This window comes from Fragaria vesca, linkage group LG6, assembly GCF_000184155.1.
Source record: "Fragaria vesca subsp. vesca linkage group LG6, FraVesHawaii_1.0, whole genome shotgun sequence".
NCBI lineage: Eukaryota > Viridiplantae > Streptophyta > Magnoliopsida > Rosales > Rosaceae > Fragaria > Fragaria vesca.
In genome coordinates this window covers 33,362,367-33,385,151 of record NC_020496.1, presented here as the reverse complement: position 1 = coordinate 33,385,151, position 22,785 = coordinate 33,362,367, and the positions used below count along the sequence as shown (strand labels likewise).

The 22,785-nt window shown below is 38.9% G+C and overlaps 4 protein-coding genes across 5 annotated transcripts in view; 2 read left to right on the top strand and 2 right to left on the bottom strand.

The window, feature by feature from the left end:
* LOC101296028 (cytoplasmic tRNA 2-thiolation protein 2-like) overlaps positions 1-2,377 on the top strand; it is a 4,549-nt gene extending 2,172 nt beyond the window's left edge. The window contains exons 4-7 of the mRNA XM_004306158.1: positions 208-329; positions 421-499; positions 908-1,305; positions 2,051-2,377. Of these exons, the coding sequence (XP_004306206.1) occupies positions 208-329; positions 421-499; positions 908-1,305; positions 2,051-2,099 (648 nt within the window). The 3' untranslated portion in view covers positions 2,100-2,377. The remainder of the gene's footprint in view (positions 1-207; positions 330-420; positions 500-907; positions 1,306-2,050) is intronic.
* A 6,901-nt stretch (positions 2,378-9,278) lies between these two features.
* LOC101295741 (probable receptor-like protein kinase At1g67000-like) lies at positions 9,279-11,426 on the bottom strand. Its single transcript, XM_004306157.1, has 2 exons — positions 10,685-11,426; positions 9,279-10,324 (listed from the first exon to the last, which is right to left on the bottom strand). Exons 1-2 carry the CDS (start codon positions 11,424-11,426, stop codon positions 9,279-9,281), a joined length of 1,788 nt encoding a protein of 595 aa, XP_004306205.1.
* Positions 11,427-11,728: 302 nt separating this feature from the next.
* On the top strand, positions 11,729-14,440 carry LOC101295446 (probable receptor-like protein kinase At1g67000-like). The gene is made up of 4 exons (XM_004306156.1): positions 11,729-12,577; positions 12,961-12,993; positions 13,118-13,198; positions 13,314-14,440. The coding sequence occupies exons 1-4, from the start codon at positions 11,803-11,805 to the stop codon at positions 14,438-14,440; spliced, it is 2,016 nt and encodes a 671-aa protein (XP_004306204.1). The 5' UTR covers positions 11,729-11,802.
* Positions 14,441-15,363: 923 nt separating this feature from the next.
* On the bottom strand, positions 15,364-18,904 carry LOC101310916 (protein N-terminal glutamine amidohydrolase-like). 2 transcript variants are annotated; one of them, XM_004304303.1, is made up of 5 exons: positions 18,440-18,904; positions 18,224-18,329; positions 17,901-18,118; positions 17,621-17,745; positions 15,364-15,786 (listed from the first exon to the last, which is right to left on the bottom strand). In XM_004304303.1, the coding sequence occupies exons 1-5, from the start codon at positions 18,523-18,525 to the stop codon at positions 15,629-15,631; spliced, it is 693 nt and encodes a 230-aa protein (XP_004304351.1). In that variant the 5' UTR covers positions 18,526-18,904; the 3' UTR covers positions 15,364-15,628. The 2 variants fall into 2 exon arrangements, with proteins under 2 accessions (XP_004304351.1, XP_004304350.1); XM_004304302.1 differs by lacking the exon at positions 15,364-15,786 and having other exon boundaries at positions 17,381-17,745.
* Positions 18,905-22,785: the final 3,881 nt, after the last annotated feature.

The window sequence follows — 22,785 nt, the reverse complement described above, 5'->3', positions numbered from 1 at the left end:
CGAACGGATGAAAATTACTGTGCGGACGTCCACACCTGAGAAAGTTCGATATATATATATATATTTTTTTAATTAAATTTATTTTATCATTTGGAATAATAATTGTTTTTAATTTGTTGGTCATATGTGTTACGATTGTTTTTCCTTGATAATGTGTCAAATGAACACCATTTATAATTGTCTAGTATTTATACTTGCTTTTTATAGGGACAAGGATATTCGCTACCAGCAGATATACAGTATGTAGATTCAAGGTGGGAAATCCCAGTATTGCTTCCTCTTCGTGATTGTCTTGCACAAGAGCTGAACATGCTTTGCCGCCTTGAGGGGTGTGTAACCTGTACCATTTATATAATATCTCCATACATAATTTTTTTGTTATCCCTCCTTAATGTCTGATATCTCCTTTTGGCAGGGCAGTCTAAAAACTGTTGAGTTGATAAGAAGTCCTGGCACCGGCATTAACGGGTTGGTTTTGTCATTCGTGTCACTCTTGCAGGTACAAAGTTGTACTGGTTTCTCTTGTTCATTTATGAGTAATTTTGGAAAACTGTCATTTGGTACTAGTGTGCTACAAAGTTGCATTGGCATCATCATTGAGGAAGACTAATTTTCCTGATAGAGTTCAGTAGACACTTTACATAAAAAATACTGTGAAAGGTTGTCCAAGTTAAAAGAGCAACTATAAAAGGAATCCAGGAAAGGTTGTCTAGTAGTGGTTGTACTTATTAATTTAAAAGTTCAATAAAGGTTCAAGTTTACAAGATGACATGCATTTCACATAAATAGTCTAACTCCAAAATAAATTTTCTTTTGTTATAAGTGCATAAATGAAGTTCTTCCCTCCCAAACAGTACATGATGAAAATCCTTGAAGTTGTTCCTGTCATTGAATGTTTGTTTTGCAGGAAGAAAATCCTTCTCGAGAGAGCACAATTGTGAGAACAGCTGGAAAGCTTATCCCATTTCATTTCAACAGAATTCAAGAGATCGATGATTCTAATGTCCCTTTGGCAACTCGAAGGCGCCAAAAGAGATATAATCTTAAACCGAATGAATGTTTTTCTTCAGAGTCATTCTGCTTTATCTGCAATGGCCCCCTCAGCAAATCTGATTTGCTAAGTTTGCGCAATCTTGGTCAATGCCAAACAAGTCCTGACACTTTTGGTGCTGCCTGCTGTTCGAGCTGCCGGTTTCAGATACTTCCCCAGGACCCTTCGTTACTGGATCAATTTTCTGCAGATTTACCTCAGCAGCTGGTTGCTCGAGCAAAGCTTGACAACCTTGACAATTACCGTATGCTCAGGTCAGAACAGTACAGTTTCTGTTTACCTGTCTACTCTGATATAAATAGGAAAAAGCCTTGTTGCTACTAGGTTTCATGCATAGTAAATGACCCTTTTAATAATAGGGTACTTGTTCTGTCAATGCATTCTTCATCTCTAATATAAAATACAGAAAATACTGATTCTTTATCCCGAACCCATAGATCCACCAAATTATACTAAATCTTAGACACAAAGACCCTAATCGTGCCCAAAATAGCATTGAATAACAATCTGAAAACTGAGAGTAATAGAGTGTTATACGGTACTCTTGATGTCAACATGGACACTCACTTTGTGTGCAAGGCTAAACAGGGGCTGGAGTTAAAATGTCTGCTCTCTTCTGTAGTTGAAATTGTAAAACCTTTTCCTTGGAAAGTTATTCGGGGTATCCGAGCCATATACAATTGTTAAATTCAAGCGCAGAAACCTATGGATTATCTATTAGATTTAAAGTTGATTGTTTCATCTTTTACCACACAACATCATATCCAAATTTCACGAATATATGAAAACTTTTGGGTTAACTTTTTGTAGTGTTGGCCATCTTGTTTCCCATATACCCGCTGAAATGGAAAACTAGTGCAATGTTCTATTCTGGGATCTTTGATAAAGTTTTGTTGATCATGCATGGTAGCTGTCGCTTATTTCATTTCCTTGGTATGACTGGAGATAGATAAAATTGAAAATGAGCCTACATTCAATTTTAGTTGACCTTTTCTTCAGGGAACAAATACAAGATTGCTTGCTTTCAGAAGGCGAAGATGAAACCTGAGTTGGCTCACACATGCTGGGGTTATGGTCCCCTTAAGGCACCGCAGACACTGTTATTCTTCTCGCTTGGTCAGACAATTTTGAAAGGATAGCTGAGTTTTACTCGAGGCAGTGAAAAAGAATTGCAGACACCAACGTTAGTCTCCATAATCTTGATGACGAGATTTACATTGGAAAGATAATAAGTTTAACTCTGCCTGGCTTGCAAATTATTTGATTATTGTGCTTGATAAAACAAAGAACATGCAACACATTGTACTATTAATATTACAAAGAAATTTAGCAGTCTTCTGTTGAGGTCTTGTTGATCTTGATTTAAATTAGGTCCCGTATGGTGAAACCGTGAAAGCTTTCAAAACCATTTTTGATATTATTATTTTTTTCTTCTAAACCATATTTGATCTCATTCGTGGAAGAGAAAGTGTGAAATGAACTACCAAAAAATATCCGAGTCTCCAGGGTCCAAATTGCCTGTTGTTGGTGGCAATTTGGACTTTGGATGCAGCACAGTCTCGATATAATTTATTTTAAATATATATAATTTTCTTGATATAATTTATTTTACTAACTTTTAATTATAATTATATTTTAATTATAATTTTCTCGATATAATTTATTTTAATTATATATTTTAATTTATTTTATTTAGTTTTGCTTAACATGTAACTTCAAAAATATATATACATACAAGAGTTTTACTAACTTTTATCACTATTGTTGCAAAAATAAATATTTAATTTTGGAGTTTTGTTTTTGAATATTTTTGCTAAAGTAAATTGTTTTATTTGTATTTGATATCCTCAAAAAATAAATTATTTTGTTAAAGTAAATGTAAAAAATGATATATTTATTGAAATAACAAAAATGTCCTCAAAATTTAACAGTGTTAGTAGTCAGGATATCAAAATGCTAACGGAATGAAATTTCGACTATTTTCATAACAAGTTTTTGATAGTTAGTTATTAAATTAAAAATAACATCATAATTCAAGTGATGTTTTGTAATTAATCGTAACAACTATTACAACATCTAGTCTCATGTGAAACTGCCGTAGCCACCTAAAACCGCTAGAATGGTAAGAAAACCATCTCCACCTCCGGCCCGTCATGGTTGAAATCCCTTTGGTTTCGACTGGCATTTGTCTTTGTATGTCAATGTCAATTTACTGACCTCAGTATGGCTTAGTTCTTGGTTCCTTGTTACCTTGTTACTGATGTAGGTCTCGTTTTTGCTGTGGGTTTGAGTTTTCAATTCATGAACTAACTTCTTAACTGACAAAGATGGGTTTGGTAGGACTGTATGAGACTATTGAAGCCGAGTTTTGTTTCAGTAATGTGAGCACTTCTGTCTGTTCCTTGCCCAAAAAATAAGAATAAAAACCCGACCCGATAACTTGACGAATAGCCAAAACGGGCAAACCCGGTAGCAACCTATTTATACATATTTAGCATGCACCAGTGCCCCACCATTATCCTTCCACAACTTGCTTCTGCTAACCCCGAAGGTGACTCTTGTTCTTTCTCTCTCTCTCTGTATTAAGATTCATTCTTGAGTTTTGACTGTATATTGAGCATGTGGTATCTCTTAAGACATTCACTTCCTGGCATTAGTTAAATGAATTTAAAGAAGTTTTGGCTTGTTGGGTCTGTCTGGAATTGCTTGTCGAGGGCACATAAACTACAATTTACAAGAGGGTCATGGGCAATGACGGGTAAATATGTAGGAAATCATTTTGTTTTTTGTGTGAGACCCAACACTGTGCTTGCTATGATTTTAGTTATGTTTCAGTAAAGCTCGAAACCCTATCCAATTAGACACATTATGAAAATGATTGGCTTTCGAACTTTAATATTTCGATCTAGCTAGACTGCAGAACAAATTGTTTTTGTTCTGTTCACACTAAGCTGAGATTTGGTTCTTGATTAAGTTGGTTGATATGGAAATTTTATATTTCCTTTTGCAGCTAGAAAGCCTAGAATGTATTCCTGTGCTGATTTTCCAAGTAGTTTCAGTAACTGCTGAAGTACAGGAAGTGGTATTCAACAAACATTTAGTGGATGACTGTGCAAGGCTCTTTTTCTTTTTTGTTATTGGATGTGAGGAATTGCTGTGCGTCTTTTATTCTTGCATTCAGTTCATATCTTTTCCTTTACAAGTTCATAAATGGTATTGAATACTGCATATAGCTGCATTCATGTATGAGAGATCAAGCATATTCTGGGAAAACAGCAAGGAGATCAACAAAAAAGGGGGAATGGGTTAAGCCAAATTCTTGAACTTCCCAAGGATGAATTCTACCATTTAGATATATAATGGTGTTGATAATTTATATACATGGAGAGTGGTAACCAGGGGTATTTCAAAACTGATGTTATATGTTGTTTCTAAGCTATTGTCTTTCCAAGTAACTCAATAAGAAGTTGACAATAGGTTGTGATTCAGTTTCTGTTTTTATAATGGCTTTGAGAAGTCACCTTAGTATCATTTTCTTTTTCCTTACACAGATGAATGTTTATTACTGTTCTTGTTGAAAAAATTGTTTTATGTATCTCGTGGGAAATACATCTTGTTATGGACGATTTGTTTAGTTATTTTGTTCCCAAAAATCTCGTTTTCTCTTTCTAAATTCGACATTAACCTCCTCCTTGCTGCAGCAAGCAAGAAAATAGTTTACCTCCGAAGTCTCTATGTAATTTCAAGTAATATTTTTCATATGGCGGAGAAAGACACCTTTCTTTTGCTCACTTGGGATCACTTTGATTCTTGAAGTGCCTGCTTTTTTTCATGAGCTGTCAACCTTCTTAATCATTATTTCATTTATTTAGAATCCAATGAACTTTATTGCAATTCATCCAGCTTGACAGGTGTTTCCAGGGTCCTGTTCAATGACGGAAGCCCAATGGTACTAGTTTCTCCATGGCCTGTGCTTGGCTAATGCAACTGGAAGAGGAAGCAACAAGGTACTAGTTGTATTAACATTTCTGTTTATCATCTTCATGGATCAAGTGTGTGATTCAAATGCTAATCTTTACAAAACAGCGATTCTGTATGTGCATTGAAGTTGGAGAAACTATTTGAGACAAAAATTAATGAATCTTTTGAGCTAAGGAAGACTTTAAGCGCCTATTGATGCTAGTACAAAACTATAATTTCATGTTTTTTTTTTCTCGATAGTGATGGAGACAGGTCTTAGCTTTGAGATATCCACTCATATTTCACTAGTGTTGACTTTACATGGTTAGCATTTTTAGCATCTGTGCTCGTTCACTCATTTTCAATTTCATATTGTTTTTTGTTACCATAGACTGTCAGGCCTAATAATTGATGTATTTGGAGATGTAGCAGTTATAGTATCAACGGCTGCTTGTGCTGAGAAGTACATAGCATAAATAGAGGCTTGTGCAAGTAGAATCTGTGAAATAAACACATAAACTGGAGATCATCATTGGAACTTCTAAAAGAAGAGGGATTGGATGTATCAAATTTGAAGGAAATGGATCCATCTAGTTTGTCCTCAAAGTCCAAAGGTGGGAATAGGATATATCCCACGAAAGTTTAGGTTTTGCATGTTCTAATCAGAAAATGGCTTTTCCCCCACCCCGCATGCAAACACACAAAACCAGGACTGATATAGGATTATTGAAATCCGTTGAAACAGCATGGTTATTTATACGATATATTCTATGCTTCAAAGATGTGAATATTTGACCATGAAATTGTTTAGGTTATGGAAAACGGGATCTTTTATGCCATTTCACTTGAAGAGTATTAGATAGGGTTTACTGCTGATCAGCATGAAAACTGCTGATTCATATCAACCATTTCAGACAATCTGATAGTTCTTGTTATTTTCAGCTACAGTGGTGGTTTTTCTTTGAATGCTGAACGACTGCACGAGGTGGTGCTACAAATGTAACAGGTATAAGTTATTTGCAGTTTGTGCTACCACTTTTATATGAATTCAGAATCTTTTCTTCTAGAAAAAATTTCATCCAAACTGTCGTGCTTCAATTATAAATATGTCGGCAATTGTTATTAGTTCTTTGGTCAATACTCAAGTATTGAGATTTACAAAGTTAGCTGTACAATTTCATTTAAACCATATTATGCTTCCCTTGCTGATAAAAATGAACTATCATACAATGTGGAGTGGTAGATAATACACCAATGTGAGTTACATTGAGAAATAAAAGCTTCTGTTTTAAAGGGTTCAATGGACATCAAATTAATTCTATTTGAAAGAGAGAGAAGATTAAATTGAACTTCTGTTTGGTTTCTTTTGTTCAAAAGGTGACCAAGAGGTGAACTCTCAAATTTCATCTGGACTAGACAATGAGTTGTTCTAGTATTTTTTTTTATTACATCAGTTGTTGATTAATCATTAGGTGCAGTTCAACTAGGTGACTAAAATATTATTCTGAACAATATGCATCCTGGATAAATATTAATATTGTTGTTAAAAGAATTTGCAGTCAGTTTATGAAGGGTGCTTTTTGTTGGAATGAATCATGGGACATTGTCATTTTAGATGCTGCTAAGCTAAAACCACGAAAGAAGATACTGTTTATAGTCTCATACTTGCATTTTGTTACTTTTATTATTAAAATACAATTTCCCATCATAGCATGTATTCAAGTTGATTCCGTTCACCAAAAACAAAACAAAAAAGAAAGATGATTCCATTCATGTTCACACAGATACATCCAGAATTTGATATTTTTTTTTTTGTTTCTGGATTTTATACTTTTGTATCATGTTTGGTGTCCAACTGCAATAGTTGTGTACTTGTGCTCATTAAATTTCTGCTTGATTTTCTGCCCTTCTTAGTTATACCCTTGTTTTTGTTTCCAGGTTATACAAAACGCATCATGAATGTATAGAAATTTGAATAAATTAGCAATGCAACTGACAATGAGAGGTGTTTTCCTCATGACTTGTTCGTGATCAGGAGCAATGACCCATGTGGCACATTCTTGCACCTCGTTCAGGCAAGTTCAATATTTCTGGAAATGTCACACTTCATGTTCCACTCTTTCTTTTTGGTTACTGTTGTGAACTTGACAGAGAAATCATAACAACGAGGTTCATGAAATGCTTTTTGGCCCAAACAACTCCATTTTAAGTGAATTACTTCTTGACTTGTTTTGGCAAAATCAACATATTGCCAGTTGGGCCTTTCAAATTTAGTGGCAGGAAACTCCAATTAATTTGCCAAACATGATGTTTACATGGGGAGAAGAAAATCAAAAGCCACTTAATTTTCAACAGACCTTAAACAAAGAGATGGATCAAAGTTTAGACGTAATCAATACTTTCTGAAATCAGACATGAAAGTTTCATAATGTTGTGCTGTCAAGTCTCAACCAGCTGGGGGGAAACGAGTACCAAAGCTTAGAAGTCATATGTGCTGCCCATATTGATCATAACACATATAATGAAATAGACCTTACGAAAAACAAAAGAAGTTAAGCACGCTCAGTGCCCTCCTGCATTTCTGTTCCATGACAAATAGGAAGGATCTCCAAGTTTCCTGGAAAGAAGTGGATCAGTAAACATATACTAAAGAGTGTCCATACATAACCAAGACAACCAACCCCGAAAGTTTCCAATCCAATGTACCAGGGAAAACTATCAAGTGCTGCCACAAAACCTTTCCCGATCTTAGGGGCAACAAGTTCCATATCAGATTCAAGCAAGAAGGACAACTCAATATAAGCTCTAAATAAGGCACCCTATGTGATTGATTGTAGTATAGTTATTATAGTACACCTTTACTTACTGTTAATTTGTTTAAATTAATACATTGACTAACGGCGGTGTGTATCATTTGACAGGTAGTGGCTGTTTTACCTCACCTGAATAACCGAGCATCTCGCCCCGGCTAGCAACTTAGTACCTCTGAGCAGACACCCTCCGAAACTACGCGGTAATACCCTAAGACTCAGTCTCACAGTGGCTTGCATAAATTTCCAACCCATATATAAACTGTCATAACTTGCAAAAAGGAAATAGTTCATCTATACCGGCTTGTGTGGAAAACCTTTACCTAAATTATACAAATCATTTTGAAGTCAGCATCAAGGAAATGTTAAGAGAATTTGATTCATACTATATTTGTAAAGACTTTGAATCTTCAAACCCTGTAGGCAGCAATAGCTTCACATAAATTATTGTAAGAATGTGACTTCGATCTAGAAGTAGTAATGATTTATCGTTTGTAAGCAAAATTTCAATATATGAACATGGATTAGATGTAATATATTCAAAAGTCCCAAGTCTATTTTTAACTTGTTTGTTTTGACAAGAACCAAACTGTTTATGACCTTTGTGCATCTCTAGCTATACTATTATTACCTAATGTTGTTCAGACTTCATAGTCAAGCACACCAGTTAGAAATTTGATTATAAGCTTTCGGGTGGCAAACCTTTTCATTTTGTGTGAATATCTAAGCCATAATAATTCTTGTACATGTATAATACTTCAGTCCTAGTGTTTCACGTTTGCCTTTAAATATAACAGAAAAGGAAAATGACATGCATCAATACCAATTAGCGCTTGTGATATTTTTCCGTTTAAAACTAATTGTGAGGCTAATCTGAGTCTCTCAAACGGTTGTTGCAAACAATATTCAGCTGTGAAATAGTAATTTCACTCTCTGCAAGCTCAATGTAATGATTTGTTATTTTACTATTTGAAAGTGTTACTTTACTGATTTTTATTATTAATGGTGACTTTTGTTAGATATTCTTTGATTGCGAACATATACTTGGAATTTCAATGGTTATAAAGATATAGGGTTCCATATATGTTTGTCATCTACACTTGTGACTTCTCAGTTTCAGTTGCAATTACCTGTTTCTGCATTTGTGTTGTACAGACAACTTTTCCCACATATCTCTGAACTAAGGTGCCGTTTCATAGATAGCCTAACTGATATTGGAGCTAGATATAGGGAAAGCATTAGGCATCAAGTCTAGTTTTGAGCAGCAAAAAGAAAAATAGAATACATTTTATAGAAGATATTAAGAATCTGCTATTGCTTCAAGAGATATGGAACTTCTCTAAACAACATACAACACCACACAGATTGTTATAACAGTAGTTCTGTTAACAGTTGCAGGCATAAGTGTGAACATCTTGCAGGCATAGATATGCCATAGAGCAGTCATTCTAGGTCGTTCAATTTGAAGTAGTAGCAAAAGGATTAGGAGGCATGGTTAGATTGTCACCTTCTCTTTCCAACATCTGAACTACTAGTTTCATGGGCGGACGATCTACTGGGTGCCACTGGATGCACCGTAGACCCACAATTGCAAGCTTCCTAGCAATTTTACCATCTCCTTTGTCCTCCATATGGATCCGTAGGTCATTCCCTTCTTCTAAGAGGTTATAGATCCACTCTGGGAAGTAGACTTGGCTGGTGGAGTCCTCAGTGACTCTAAAATTTTTTCTACCCCCAACCATTTCGAGCAACAATGTTCCAAAACTATAGACATCTGACTTATAGGACACGTTACCAAAGTTCCTTGAAAACACTTCAGGCGCTATGTAGCCCATGGTCCCTCTGGCTGCTGTCATGGATACTGCGCTTTGGTCCTTAGAGCACAACTTGGCTAGACCAAAATCAGAAACTTTAGGGGTGAAGTCCTCATCTAGCAAAACATTATGGGGTTTGATATCAAAATGGAGGATACGTTGATCACACCCTTGGTGAAGATATTCAATTCCCTTGGCTACACCCAAAGCAATATCTTGCAACCTATCCCAACCAAGGAAAGAGTTCTTACTATCTGCTGATGATAAGAAATTCTGCAGTGATCCATTTGGTAAGAATTCATAGATGAGAGCTCGTATATATCCATCAGCACAAAAGCCAACCAAGCGAACCACATTGACATGGTAGATTCGACCCATAGTTCCTACTTCATTTATGAAATCTCCTCCCTTTTCATTTGAATTGTCGAGGATTTTTACAGCAACAAATAAGTCAGAGGAAAGCTTTCCTTTGTACACAGTTCCATAGGCCCCTTGGCCTAACTTGTCTTCAAATTTTTTTGTTATCCTCTTAATGTCAGCATAGGAGTATCTACTTGGCTTCAGAGCTCTGTAGTCATCCAAAAATCTCTCAATTCTCAGCTGATTTTCATCTTCTGCTTTCTTAGAGCTATAGATATAGTAAATGACAGCTCCTGTGACTATAAGAATCACAGAAGATGAGAAAGTACCTGCACATATGGACACCAACAGTAACCTTTTATAAATTACAAAGAAATAAATAGATAGAGGAAAATATTATCAATTAGTTTTTGGAAGTCACCTAATATCTTCAGGGTTGCACGGCTAGGATGACCTGTTAATATTGCAAATGAATCAATTATCTTCATATGCTCATCAAATCAATAATATCCAGAATTACTGTTTGGTTAAATTTGTTGGATACATGCTTATTTTTACAGATAATCAATGCAAAAACAAGTAGTTGGGCAGAGAGTAGGAATGAAACAGTTTAGTGACCCTGTGGTTGTCTTGCAGAAAGTATATGTTAGTCCTGAGGAAGTAGCTTTCTGAGTTTAGTATAATGATACCTTTGGGCATATGTAAACATTCAGTAGTTTCAATCTGGTTAGGTCTGAATTCTTCACTCTTAAATCTACATGTCATTCCCATCTCTTCGCAATGTTGACATGATGGCTTGGACCATTGCAGCTTCAGAACATTGTGCCTGCTCCTTGTGGACATGTCTGGTACTGATGATAATGTGTAGTAGTCATGCACCTTGGTACAAGACACTAGGGGAAGACTATCAACCGTGCAATAATCATCACGAACAGTGTAAAACTGGTTGCCTACAGGATTGCTGCCATGGTTGCAACTCCCCAGTTTCGCCACACAGTAAGGGCCATGAGATCGTCGATATTCGTCTAATTCTTTCGATGATGGACAGCTGAATAATGTATAGTTCCTTCCACCCTCTACAAATTTGAATGGGGAAGAAGACAGTAAACTGATGAGGTCAAAAACCTGTTGAGGTGGGCAACCAATCTGGTAATATATTTCAATTTCCTGAGATGCATAGTTGATGCTTTTCACAAAGAACTTGCTAGCCGACAATGGCATGACCTCCAGAACAGTCTGCTTGTCATTGGTGCATGATATGTCAAAGCCTTCATAACCACAGTGATTTGGCTGGCTGCCTCTAATTCGAAAGGGAAATCGGACAGTTGGGCCATGGTGTTTACATCTTGTTTCGATGCAATGTTCAAGGCCTACTCCACCATGCACCAGTTCTACTACTATGAGCAACCACCATAAGAAATTGAGAAGCATTTTTAGTATCAAAAAGTTGTATATTGCAGTAGTCTGACTCCATTATGATATTATGAACATATATGGCTCTGGTGGTTGCAGGAAATGTATCATTTGACTCAGTCTCTTGAGTGTGACCCTTTTGGTTGATTGAGCAGATGAGTCTGCTATTCGATGGAGCTCCAAGCAGTCATTTTCATTGACTGGGTAATGCCAGAGGGTTCACACAGTAAACTCCTGTGGTCTGAGAACCATTTGGCAGCTCCACAAAAATACTATATATTTTATGGCTAGAAGCCTAGAACTATACCATTTCTCAATTGGATTTTCTAATTTTGCCAGAGTTACTTCAAATTGGAAGCGTCTCTATTCCTAGTCTCTCCTTCACCTCTCTGCTATGTATAGAGGAATTCTCCTCTTTGCTGCTTACACAACTCTTCTCCTTCTGATCCATCCATTTTTGGTTGGTTCACAAACTTTACATCCTGCTAAGAATCATAATAATGATTGTGCCCTTTCTTGTGGCAGTATTAACATAGCCCCTCCATTTCGACTACAAGGAGACCGTCAAGACTGTGGAAACAAGAGGTATGAGCTATCTTGTGAGACAAATATTACAGTATTATATTTGTACTCGGGGAAGTATTATGTGCAGGAAATCAATTACGATAACTTCACTGTCCGACTTGTGGATTCTGGTGTTCAGAATATCAACTACAACTTTTCCAATCCTCTTCACTCCTTAACCAGCTTCAACTTTAGTTATGAAGATTCGTACAGCTATCCTGATCAATACAGATATGCAGAACCAACAGTTCCTATCATTTTTTTGAGCTGTGCAAATCCAGTGAATTCTTCTCTCTTTGTTGAAGCTGCTCCATGCATCATGAACAAGAATAGTTTAAGAAGGGACTCTAATTCATATTTCATTGTTGGCTCCATAAGGCCGGCAGCTTTGGTGGACTCATGTAAAATAACACAAATGGTTTCTTCATCGGTGTCAATAACTAAACATCCCACGATGTCCTGTCAAGGCTTATACGATGAGTTAGTTCATGGCTTTGAACTTTCATGGTTTAACTATGGATGTGGAATATGTGGAAAACACGAGATCTGCTCCAGGAACAGAAACCTGAACAAAACAGATATCTACAGCTGCTTCGAGATAAAAGGTACCTACTGTTCCTTGTTTGGGATCCAAACTTTAATCATTTACAGTTAGAATCACAAAATTAGTTCAAAAGAAACGTAGTGGACGAGGGGAAAAGGGGTAACAGTTGTAGTTAGCCTAATTAGCTGAACATATGAATCATGAATTTCTTGGTCAGCAATTTTCTCTTGAATTTTCTGTGAATCTCAAAAGGATATATAGGTATAGAGAAGTGCTGCACAAAATTTGGAGAGGATGATTGTATTTCTTTGTTTTGCTCATTTCTGTATGCACACTTTCTTTTTCTTTTTGTTTAAGAAAAAAATTAATTCAACTGAGTTGTAGTTTAATATACTGGCGAAGTGTATCTGCGCGCTAATTTTATTGTTGTCTTCATATATTCAGGACCTTGGTACAGGACAATACAAATTAAAATAGGTGAGTCTTCTCTACTCTGCAACAGGCCAGATCACAGTTACTTTGTACTGCTTTGCATATAAAGTGATGGATCAAACCACTTAATTAAATGAAATTTGATAGATCTTCTTCACTTCGGTTGCAGAGAGAATGCTAATCACAAATTATATCATTTACCCGGATGAATTCCTCATTCGGCCAATTCTCAGCGCACTGGCTTACTTTGGTACGATATCGATTATAAACTCATTTCATTCAAGAGTATATTAGCATATATGCAGCAATGCATATGATTAAAAACGGTTTGTCTATATTGAATCCTTTTTGTGAACCGCATGCAGTACTATTCCAAGCAGCAAAGCTTTTATTTGGCTCTCCCTTTGTGATTGCATTACTAATCTACAAATGCCGAAGGAGGCACTTGTCTATGTACGAGAACATAGAAGACTTTCTGCAGAGTAACAACAATCTCATGCCGGTGAGGTACTCTTACGCAGACATCAAGAAGATGGCGAGAGGTTTCAAGGATAAACTTGGTGCAGGAGGGTATGGTACGGTTTACAAGGCAAAGCTCCGTAGTGGCCATCTTGTAGCCATCAAGATGTTGGGTAAATTCAGAGCTAATGGGCAAGAATTCATCAATGAAGTTGCTACCATTGGAAGGATTCACCATGTTAATGTGGTGCAACTTATTGGATTTTGTGTAGACGGATCAAATCGTGCTCTCATATATGAATTTATGCCCAACGGTTCTCTTGAAAAATATATTTTTTCTCAACCAGGGCCAGAAGTCATCTTCTTGAGTTGTGAGAAAATATTTGAAATCGCACTTGGTGTGGCTCGTGGTATTGACTATTTACATCGGGGATGTGACATGCAAATTTTACACTTCGACATCAAGCCTCACAACATTCTTCTAGACGAGAATTTCACACCGAAGGTATCTGATTTCGGGTTAGCAAGGCTAAACCCGTTGGACAATAGCATGGTGCCTATGACAGCAGCAAGAGGTACCATAGGATACATAGCTCCAGAACTATTCTACAAAAACATCGGAGGCATTTCATACAAAGCCGATGTATACAGTTTTGGCATGTTGTTGATGGAAATGGCTGGTAGAAGGAAGAACTTGGATTCTACTGTTGAGGATTCAAGCGAGTGTAGCCAAATGTATTTTCCTACATGGGTCTCAGACCAATTAACTGAAGGAAAACATATAGAAATAGGAGATGCCACAGAGGAAGAAATGAAAATCACAAGAAAAATGATCATAGTGGCATTGTGGTGCATACAAATGAAGCCTAGTGAGCGTCCTTCTATGAACGAAGTAGTAGAGATGCTTGAAGGGAAGATTGAGAGCCTAGCAATGCCTCCGAAGCCTTTCTTGTATCCACAACAAATCCCCTCTGACAAGGATGTTGAGGATGATTCAGGAACAATTAATGTTGTTTCGATAAACGATCGATGATCAGTTTGCATCAATTGCAGATTTAAGTTTTAGAGATTCAATTCGAGCAACATTCCTACCCAACAATAAAACATAGTGTAATCGTGTAAAATCATTGTTAGCAGGCGAGGTCAAAATTCTACTCTAGATAACGTTTGTTTAGCTGAGGTGCAAGTGAATTCATGCTTATGCATGCAAACGAGTAGGGGTGGGCATAAAAAACCATAATCCCGAACCCATCTCGAGCCCGTCCCGAAATTTGTCGAGACGGGACGGGGTTTCAAATCTCAAAACGTTAGGCCCGTCCCGTTATATAGAAACGGGACAGGACACAGGACGGATAATTCAAGTCATGTTTAGGCTCGTCTCATCCTAACTATTTTAATGATTGATTTTTTATTGATTAAGATGTGATTTGAGCCTTTCATTTAAGTGTTTTGATCTTAGCTCTTTGTTTCTTTAAGTTACTAGGTTGTCTTCAATTCAATAACAGTAATGTTTAATACTTTAATTTGTTGATTGTTGTAGACTCTCTTCTTGCACCCTAGTAATGATGACAGCTTTAGAGTAAGTAAACAGTATAAAGTATAAACTCTCTTATTACACCGTGTTATACTTGTAAATATGTTACAAATACTTGTTAATACTTAATAGAGTAGAAAGTACTATAAAAATATGAAACTCTTTCTTTTGCTTACAAGTTTATTTTTAACTTTTTTATCTGGGACTAGACCCATTTTATCTCATCTCGTCCCGTCCCGACTGAGATAGGGCCTGGGTGAGATGAAATCTAAAAAACGCAATACCCGTCCCATCCCGATTTCAATGTCCGGGACTGACCGTGGGATTAGCTTTAACCTGTCCCATCCCGAGCCCTAGTCAAAAATCAGGAACAAATTCAATAACAAATCACTAATTTTGTACCAAATCACTAAGAGAACCGATTATACAAAACCACTCAATAATATCTGATTTGAGTAAACTTCTTTTTTTCAGGACATGGGGATGGAGAAAGCACAAGTAGCGAGAACAAAAACTCTCCAATCATTAAAGCTGAAAATGCAATATAATGAAGTCAAATTCCGTTTCTCAGAAACACTACTAGAACGAACAGCCACAACATGTTATACTGCAACACACTTCGACTCCCAAAACAGTATAAGGATGGTTATATATGCTGTGTGCGGCTGACAAGATAATGTCCCTACATCAAGGAATTTGGGAAAAGAAATCCTCCAGTTGATTTTCACCTATGACCACACCAAATTTTTCGGTAAAAACTGCATTGATCATATCATAGCCTGCCTCCTTCACAACATCTGTCGCACTGATGTCAAAGTAGTCATGCATATTGTGTACGGTTCCATCTGCAAAATAAAGGATACCAGCTTCAAGAAAGATTCTGGGAATGTGTGTAAAATCTCTTACAGCACTATTCCAATAAAATGCAAGTGTTCTTATAACATTTACTTGGAAACCTTTCTGGACAAGTACCACTTTTCTGTAGCAAACACTCACGTACTTCAGTGTGCCTATAAAAACTACTTTAAGCCAAAAGTCAAAACTACTTTTCCTTATCTAGGCTTGCCTTTGGCATTACCCATCACCAAACACGCCCCTAATTCCCTTAGGTTGTCCATGTAACAAACAGCTATAAGTTAAACTCCACCTCAAAATTATTTCAGCTACTGAGAACAGGAGAGGAGGATAAGGAAAAGTATGCTCTAGTTCATAAGAGATGTATATGAAATGATCTGATGATCCGTAATAAATAGAAATAGCTTTAATCAATCAAGAGCATGAGCTTCGCATGAACCTGTACCAGTGAGAAATTCATATTTTAACTAAAGCAATTGAAACCAGAATAATCATCGAAGTATGAAAACCAAGACATTGGATTAGCCACGTAGATTAGATGTGGTATTTAACTTCAGGTAGCCAAACAGATGATGAAACACAAGCATTAAGATCCAAAACAGAAAACAAAACTATACTTAATCTCATTAGGTTCATATTATATGTTCTAGCCTGATGGCCTGTTTCAGCTACATGCACATTTGCAACGGCACCACCAGATCAACACACAGCCACCTCAGGTTGGGACCTGCGCCGTGACAACTACTCAAATCCAAAGCCATGTTGCCAGGGAAAAGACTCCTCAATTTAATGTATTGCTTCTCCCTGTTTCCTATTCATTTGTGGTACATCACACGGCCACTTACTAATAGGCTTCGGTCGTGATTTGCAATAAGATGGCATGTGGCTGGATGATTTCCAAGACATAAGCGTGCCACACACACACCTAGCCAAAAACCTCAGCCAGAGTGATGCTGCTAAATAAATAGAAGGAAATGAAAGACATCTGGTATAAAGTGAGGAGTGTATATTTTCTTAAAACATTCAAATGTATATTCCTCATTAAGTGGTTGGCCTTTTGCTTGCATGATAATGCCAGATTGATAAACATCATAATTTACTTGGGTTCTGCAAACTTCAAAACTATTCAGGTACTAAGAAAGGGGTTAAGGAAAATGAAATAACAGTTATTGGGTAAACAGCTCTAGCTAAAAAATCGACTTGTAAAAAAAGAATTGGATTATAAAAGATATAAATCACACTGCTCCCTTATATGAAGCATAAACTCGGCGTTAACCTTAGGTCCTGGACTCAGTCTTCCTTCTTCGACTTACATAGTTATCTTTCTTCCACTTATTACAGAAATATAGGAGACCATACTACAATGCTATGATAATGACTGATAATTTCCACCTCTTTGCGCTAGGGGAGTAATGCGATGCTCAAAGAAATTATGAAGCACATATATCAATTTAATCTAATCAGAATTTACTACCCAAACAAATTAAATTGGAATTGATACAATATATATATATATATATCAGCTCTCTCCCCAATCCCCCCACCCCCCCCCCCCCCCCCCCCCCCCTTTTTTTTTTTTTGGTTATAAAACAACAATGAATCTTTATCACAGACTATAAATTTATGATAGGAACATTTTTCACCCAAGAGACAAAGAGAAAAGTCAAGATGAAGGAGAAAAAGACCTTTGCCCTCTGCTTTGCTCAAATGTGGAATGGAATAAAACGGTTAGATGTGGCACTCGCAAATCAAAGTATTCTGATTGTTCCGGATTTAAAACCAGTACCAGACTTTTAAAAAGTTCAATACAAACTTGGCATTTACCTTCGGAAACAATCGGCTCATACACAGGAGGTTGATGAAGCCATTCTCCAAGAGGATCCTTCATGTGCCTCCTATCAGATGCAAAGGACTGGAGGAATATTGGGGCATGCGCGATCCGGAAATACCTGCAGCACACAAAACCAGTAAATCCATCAACATTCATTCACACATTGTAAATAGTGAGGCCAGTCAATAATCACCTAATCTCTCTCAAAAGATCACAATATAAGCTTCGCTAAACCCAAAAACTCAAGTAAAGAGACACAAGTGATGAAAATACCTCTGGAATTCGGGGAAGGTCTGAAATGTGGGGCGGATGGTTTCGGCGACATAACTTGCTAAAGCACAAGGAAATGAAAGAGTCGAATCCAAATCCCACACTAAATGCTGCAAGGGTGAGTCACCTCCGCCAACTTTTCTCTGTATGCAGATGACATGATAGTCCCAGAGAACAACTCCATCTGCTCGGTTGCTCGCCTTTTGATGCCACAACGGAATCTAAACAGTTTTATTCCCACAACTACGCACTGTTAATCTACCAACGTGTACAAAACTTGTGTTCACCAGCAACAACAGAAAAGAATACAAAGATGAAAACAAGACCTGTTTCTTTTCATTAGAAATGAAAACCACAAAAAGATCAGAGCCTTTTGCATCCGCGATTCCCTTTGTGCCCAGTTCCTTGCAAAGCAAGTACACATTCTCTTCGCTACATCAAAACCATAACAAAACCAATCATTCAGCTACATGAATACTACAGTTGACCGATGAGCAGCAAATTCAATTCAGTAAATAAGTAAACAAACTGTGCCAACTCACCAGTAAAAAGGGGTGTGCTGGAACTGCGAAACGTCCACAGTGCTAGAGCCACTGCTCGTGCTCGCTTCCAATTTTGAGGTCGTCATCTTCTCTCGCCGCTCTCCCTACTTCCCTTCCCTTTATATATACCTCCACCATCCAAATGACATGTCGTTTCGTCAAAAACAGAAAACACAACGACATGTCGTTCGGTGCTGGTAAATTATAAAGCGCACCCCGCGAGCTCTAACGAATTGAGGAAAAATGGAAGCCGAAGACGACGACTACTTCGCCTCGTCGCCGCCGCGGAGAGCGAGGGCGATCTGCGGCAAGTGCAGCCGGCCCGGCCCAGTCTGCCTCTGCCGTTCTCTCCCGGCCCAGCCCATCCCAACCCAAACGCAAATCATAATCCTCCACCACCCTCACGAGGCGCAGCACAAGCTCTCCACAACCCCAATCCTCACAAAATGCCTGGCCAACTCCACCACAATAGTCAGCCGCCGCCTCAAGCCAGGCCTCTCCCCGCTCCTCGACCAATCACCCTCCGCCGTCTACCTCTTCCCGCCCTCCAAATCCTCACCGTCCTTGAGCTTATCCGATCTCCGGACCCCACCGGCGGTGCTCATAGCCTTCGACGCCACGTGGCGACACGCGAAGGAGATGGTGAAGGCGAGCGAGGGGTTTCTGTCGGGATTTGCAAGGAGGGTGAGTTTGGAGGTGGATGAGGGGGTGGGGGGAGGGAGTATATACGAGTCGGAGTTGATTCTGAGGAAGGAGCCGTGTGGTGGGTGCGTGAGTACTATGGAGGCAGTGGCGAGGACACTTAGGGTGATTGAGCCGGATGGGGTGGAGATTGAGAGCAAGCTTATTGGGGTTTTGAGAGACATGGTGGCGCTGCAGGCGGGGTTTCTTAAGCCGGTCAAGCACAGGGTGAAGATGTTGAAGAAAGGGAAGGAGGAACAGAGGCTCAAGGATGAGACTCATGAGAGTAGTGAGAGTTTCCCGATAGTTCGTCAAGGTCAACGGCCATAGGCGATGATTTTTTTTATAAAAAAAAATTTGTGAGCCTATAGCCCTTCAATGTTGCGAAGCATTTCTGATTAATTTATGAGTACAAAATTAGTTTTATTTATTTATTTTAAAAGAGTAGATTATGATTTTCGTTAATTTAGGTAAAGCGAAGGCCAAAAACAATCATTACATACTTTATCATTATCATCTACAAGATAAATAAGTAGTTGTGAGGCATACATCACCTAGTACGATAGACTACTCTTTAATAATCGTGTTCACTTATTCTATAAACACTACCAGGACAAGTACTTTAGCCGACGAAAAATTTTCGTCGACCTATTATCCTAATTCGTCGGCTAAGACCTTAGCTGACGAGCCTTCGTCGGCTATAGTGTCGTCGGGAAAGGGTCGTCGGTGATCTCTTTAGCCGACGAACCTAAAGACCGTCGTCGGTTATTGTCCAGACTTTAGCCGACGAACTATTTTTTGTCGGCTATTGTTCCAGACTTTAGCCGACGAACTATTTTTTGTCGGCTATTGTTCCAGACTTTAGCCGACGACGTCCTGTGTCGTCGGCTATACTCTCAGACTTAAGCCGACGAACAGAATATTCGTTGGCTTTACTCACAGACTTTAGCCGACGGAACAGAGATATTCGTTGGTTAAAGTATATAATTAAAATATTTAAAAATAACTATAGCCGACGACATAGAGTCTGTTTCGTCGGCTTTAGTAGTGTTTAGTCGACGAAACATGCCATAATTTGTCGGCTAAACCCTTTGGAAAAAAAAATTTACTATAGCCGACGAATTGTGGCATGTTTCGTCGGCTATAACGCCATTCCAGTAAAAAAAAAAATACACGAAATTCTTAAATTACCATTCCAAGCAAGCTGCAAAATAGACCAAAACAATTTCATATATATAACCAACAAGATGCACATAAAACTATATAAGGTATCAACTACATAAAATCTAGATGGTCTAAATCAATATCCGAATCTGGGGCCTGCTGGTGAGGAGATTGCGGCGGCAGAGGTAACTCTATAGGCGCAGGCATGGGCGGAGGTGGAAGTCCCTGAAGCTGAGCAGCTGTAAAATCCTGGAAGTACTGGAACATCTGCTGCTGCTGGGCCTGCTGGGCGGCATGAGCGGCAGCCTGAGCAGCCTGAGCGTCAGTCTGAGCGGCAGCCTGAGCAGCATGAGCAGCAGCCTGAGCGGCTTGCTGTTCCCGTAGTCTCTCAACTTCCGACTCTAGCTTAGTCGTCCTGCTGTTGGTCGAGGCTGCCTTTCGTTGAAATCCTGGAGTGGTCTTCAGGACCCCCTGACCCTTCTTTCCTAGACCCCGGCAGTAGAAGTTGTTTTCTCACGGTGGGAAGGCTGTGCCCATGATCCTCGCCCCAACCCTCGGATATGAAGTGTCGATCCGGGAAATGGCTTCGGACATCTCTTCCTCCTGCGTGTTCGGCCATGTCTCCCTCACTATAGCACTCATCACCTCATCACTAGTCTCCCTCACCTTTGCCTAATTGGATAGGAAAAAAATTATTAATTAACATTTTGACATATATATATAAGTAAAATTAAAAATTCCGTAAAAAGGAAAGAGTACTTACTATATCCTCGTGGGAGTCAGGATATGCCCTCTCTCGTACGTATAGACGTATTGGTTGACCTCTGGATGTTCCTTGGCCGCCTCGTCCATAAAGACAGCGAACGGTCTAGAACCGGCATGATGGTTCCTTGTGTTGCGTTGCCGGTTTTGAGCGTTCACCTGGGAAACCGCCTTCAAAGAAAAAAGTAAACTATTAGTAAAATATTTTAAAACGCACGTACTTAATGATAAATTAACTAATTAATTTATTTAAATACCTGTTTACGAGAGTTGTTGAATTCTGATGTCAGAAGCCAACGCCACTCGTACTCTCTGTACTGGAACTCAGCAGGGGTAGCAGAACGTGCGTTCCCGTGCGTAGTCCAATGGGTCCGCAACTCGTTCTTCCACTCCTTGTACCTACAGATACAACAAAAATATTAGAAATATTATTAATATGACATACAGTTTTGTTTTTTCATTAATTTCCCAACGTACCTTCCCCATGCACAAAGTCCGCCCAGCTGCTCTTCAAGGGCTCGGGAACCTCAAACCACGCCTGCATTTAACCGTTTATTAGTTTAGTTTTTCCAGAAATCTACAATGTAATACATAATATTATTCAGGCATTTTATAAACTCACCGACATCGCGTTGTGGACCATGTCCTTAACCTCCTGCGGGACCTCGCCCCAGTCTGACCACAACATAGGGACTCTATCCCTAATGAGCGCTCCCACGCGGCCGGAGTACGTCCTCGACTTCCCGCCCGATACTACGTCGCCATCCCCGTCAGTACCGATGACAATCCTCCCTGAGGTACCGACGATCTTCTCGAGAGCCTTCCCTGTGACGGGGCCTCTCTTCTTTTTTGTCGGCTTCACTTTGACGGTGCCTATCACATGATAAACCAAATTGATTATTAAAATCGGAGAATTATAAGAAAACACATCATTCATCTTTCATTACCTGAGGGCGAGGAGGCGGACGCGACGGATTCCGCCTCCGATGATGATACCCTCGCGGAAATAAGAGGCGTATCAAAAGGCATGAACCGGTACGCCGCCGATGGAGCCACTGGCGGGGGCAGTGGATAAATCGGCGTCCCTGAGTCATCGACTACAGGTATGGCCGGTATCATCCGCAGAAGGAATAGGTGAGGCGGCGGCACCTGTACCCCAGATGACCCACTATCCGAAGAAGTAGGAGCTTGAGTGGGCGCCCGGTGTATCTCAGGCATACGGGGTGCAGACACCTCCGTCTGAGGCTGAGCAAACAACTGCCTCGAGGAATGAGGGAAGCCCCACTGCCTCGATGAAGAGGACACCTCCGGCTGCCTCTGCGCCGTCTGCAGAAAATTAATTATTTCGTCGGCTAAAGGTAATAATTTCATCGGCTAACCTAACACTTTAGCCAACGAAATAATTATTTCGTCGGCTAAAGATAATAATCTCGTCGGCTAAGATAAAATTCGTCGGCTAAACCTTTGAAATTCGTCCGCTAAACCTATGAAATTCGTCGGCTAAACACAAAATTCGTCGGCTATAACCATTTAAATTCGTCGGCTTTATAACTTTTTATACATTCGTCAAACTGTGACTGCTGCTCGTGATGATCAAACTTTAGAACGAAAATCCGACCGTCAGATCTGACCATCATGATAAAATACATGTATGGGAAAAAATTCAACTTGATCCGACAAGGTTAAGGGCTCGATCCGGACGGTCAATCCGTTAAGTCAAACCCCTAAAGCACGGAAAG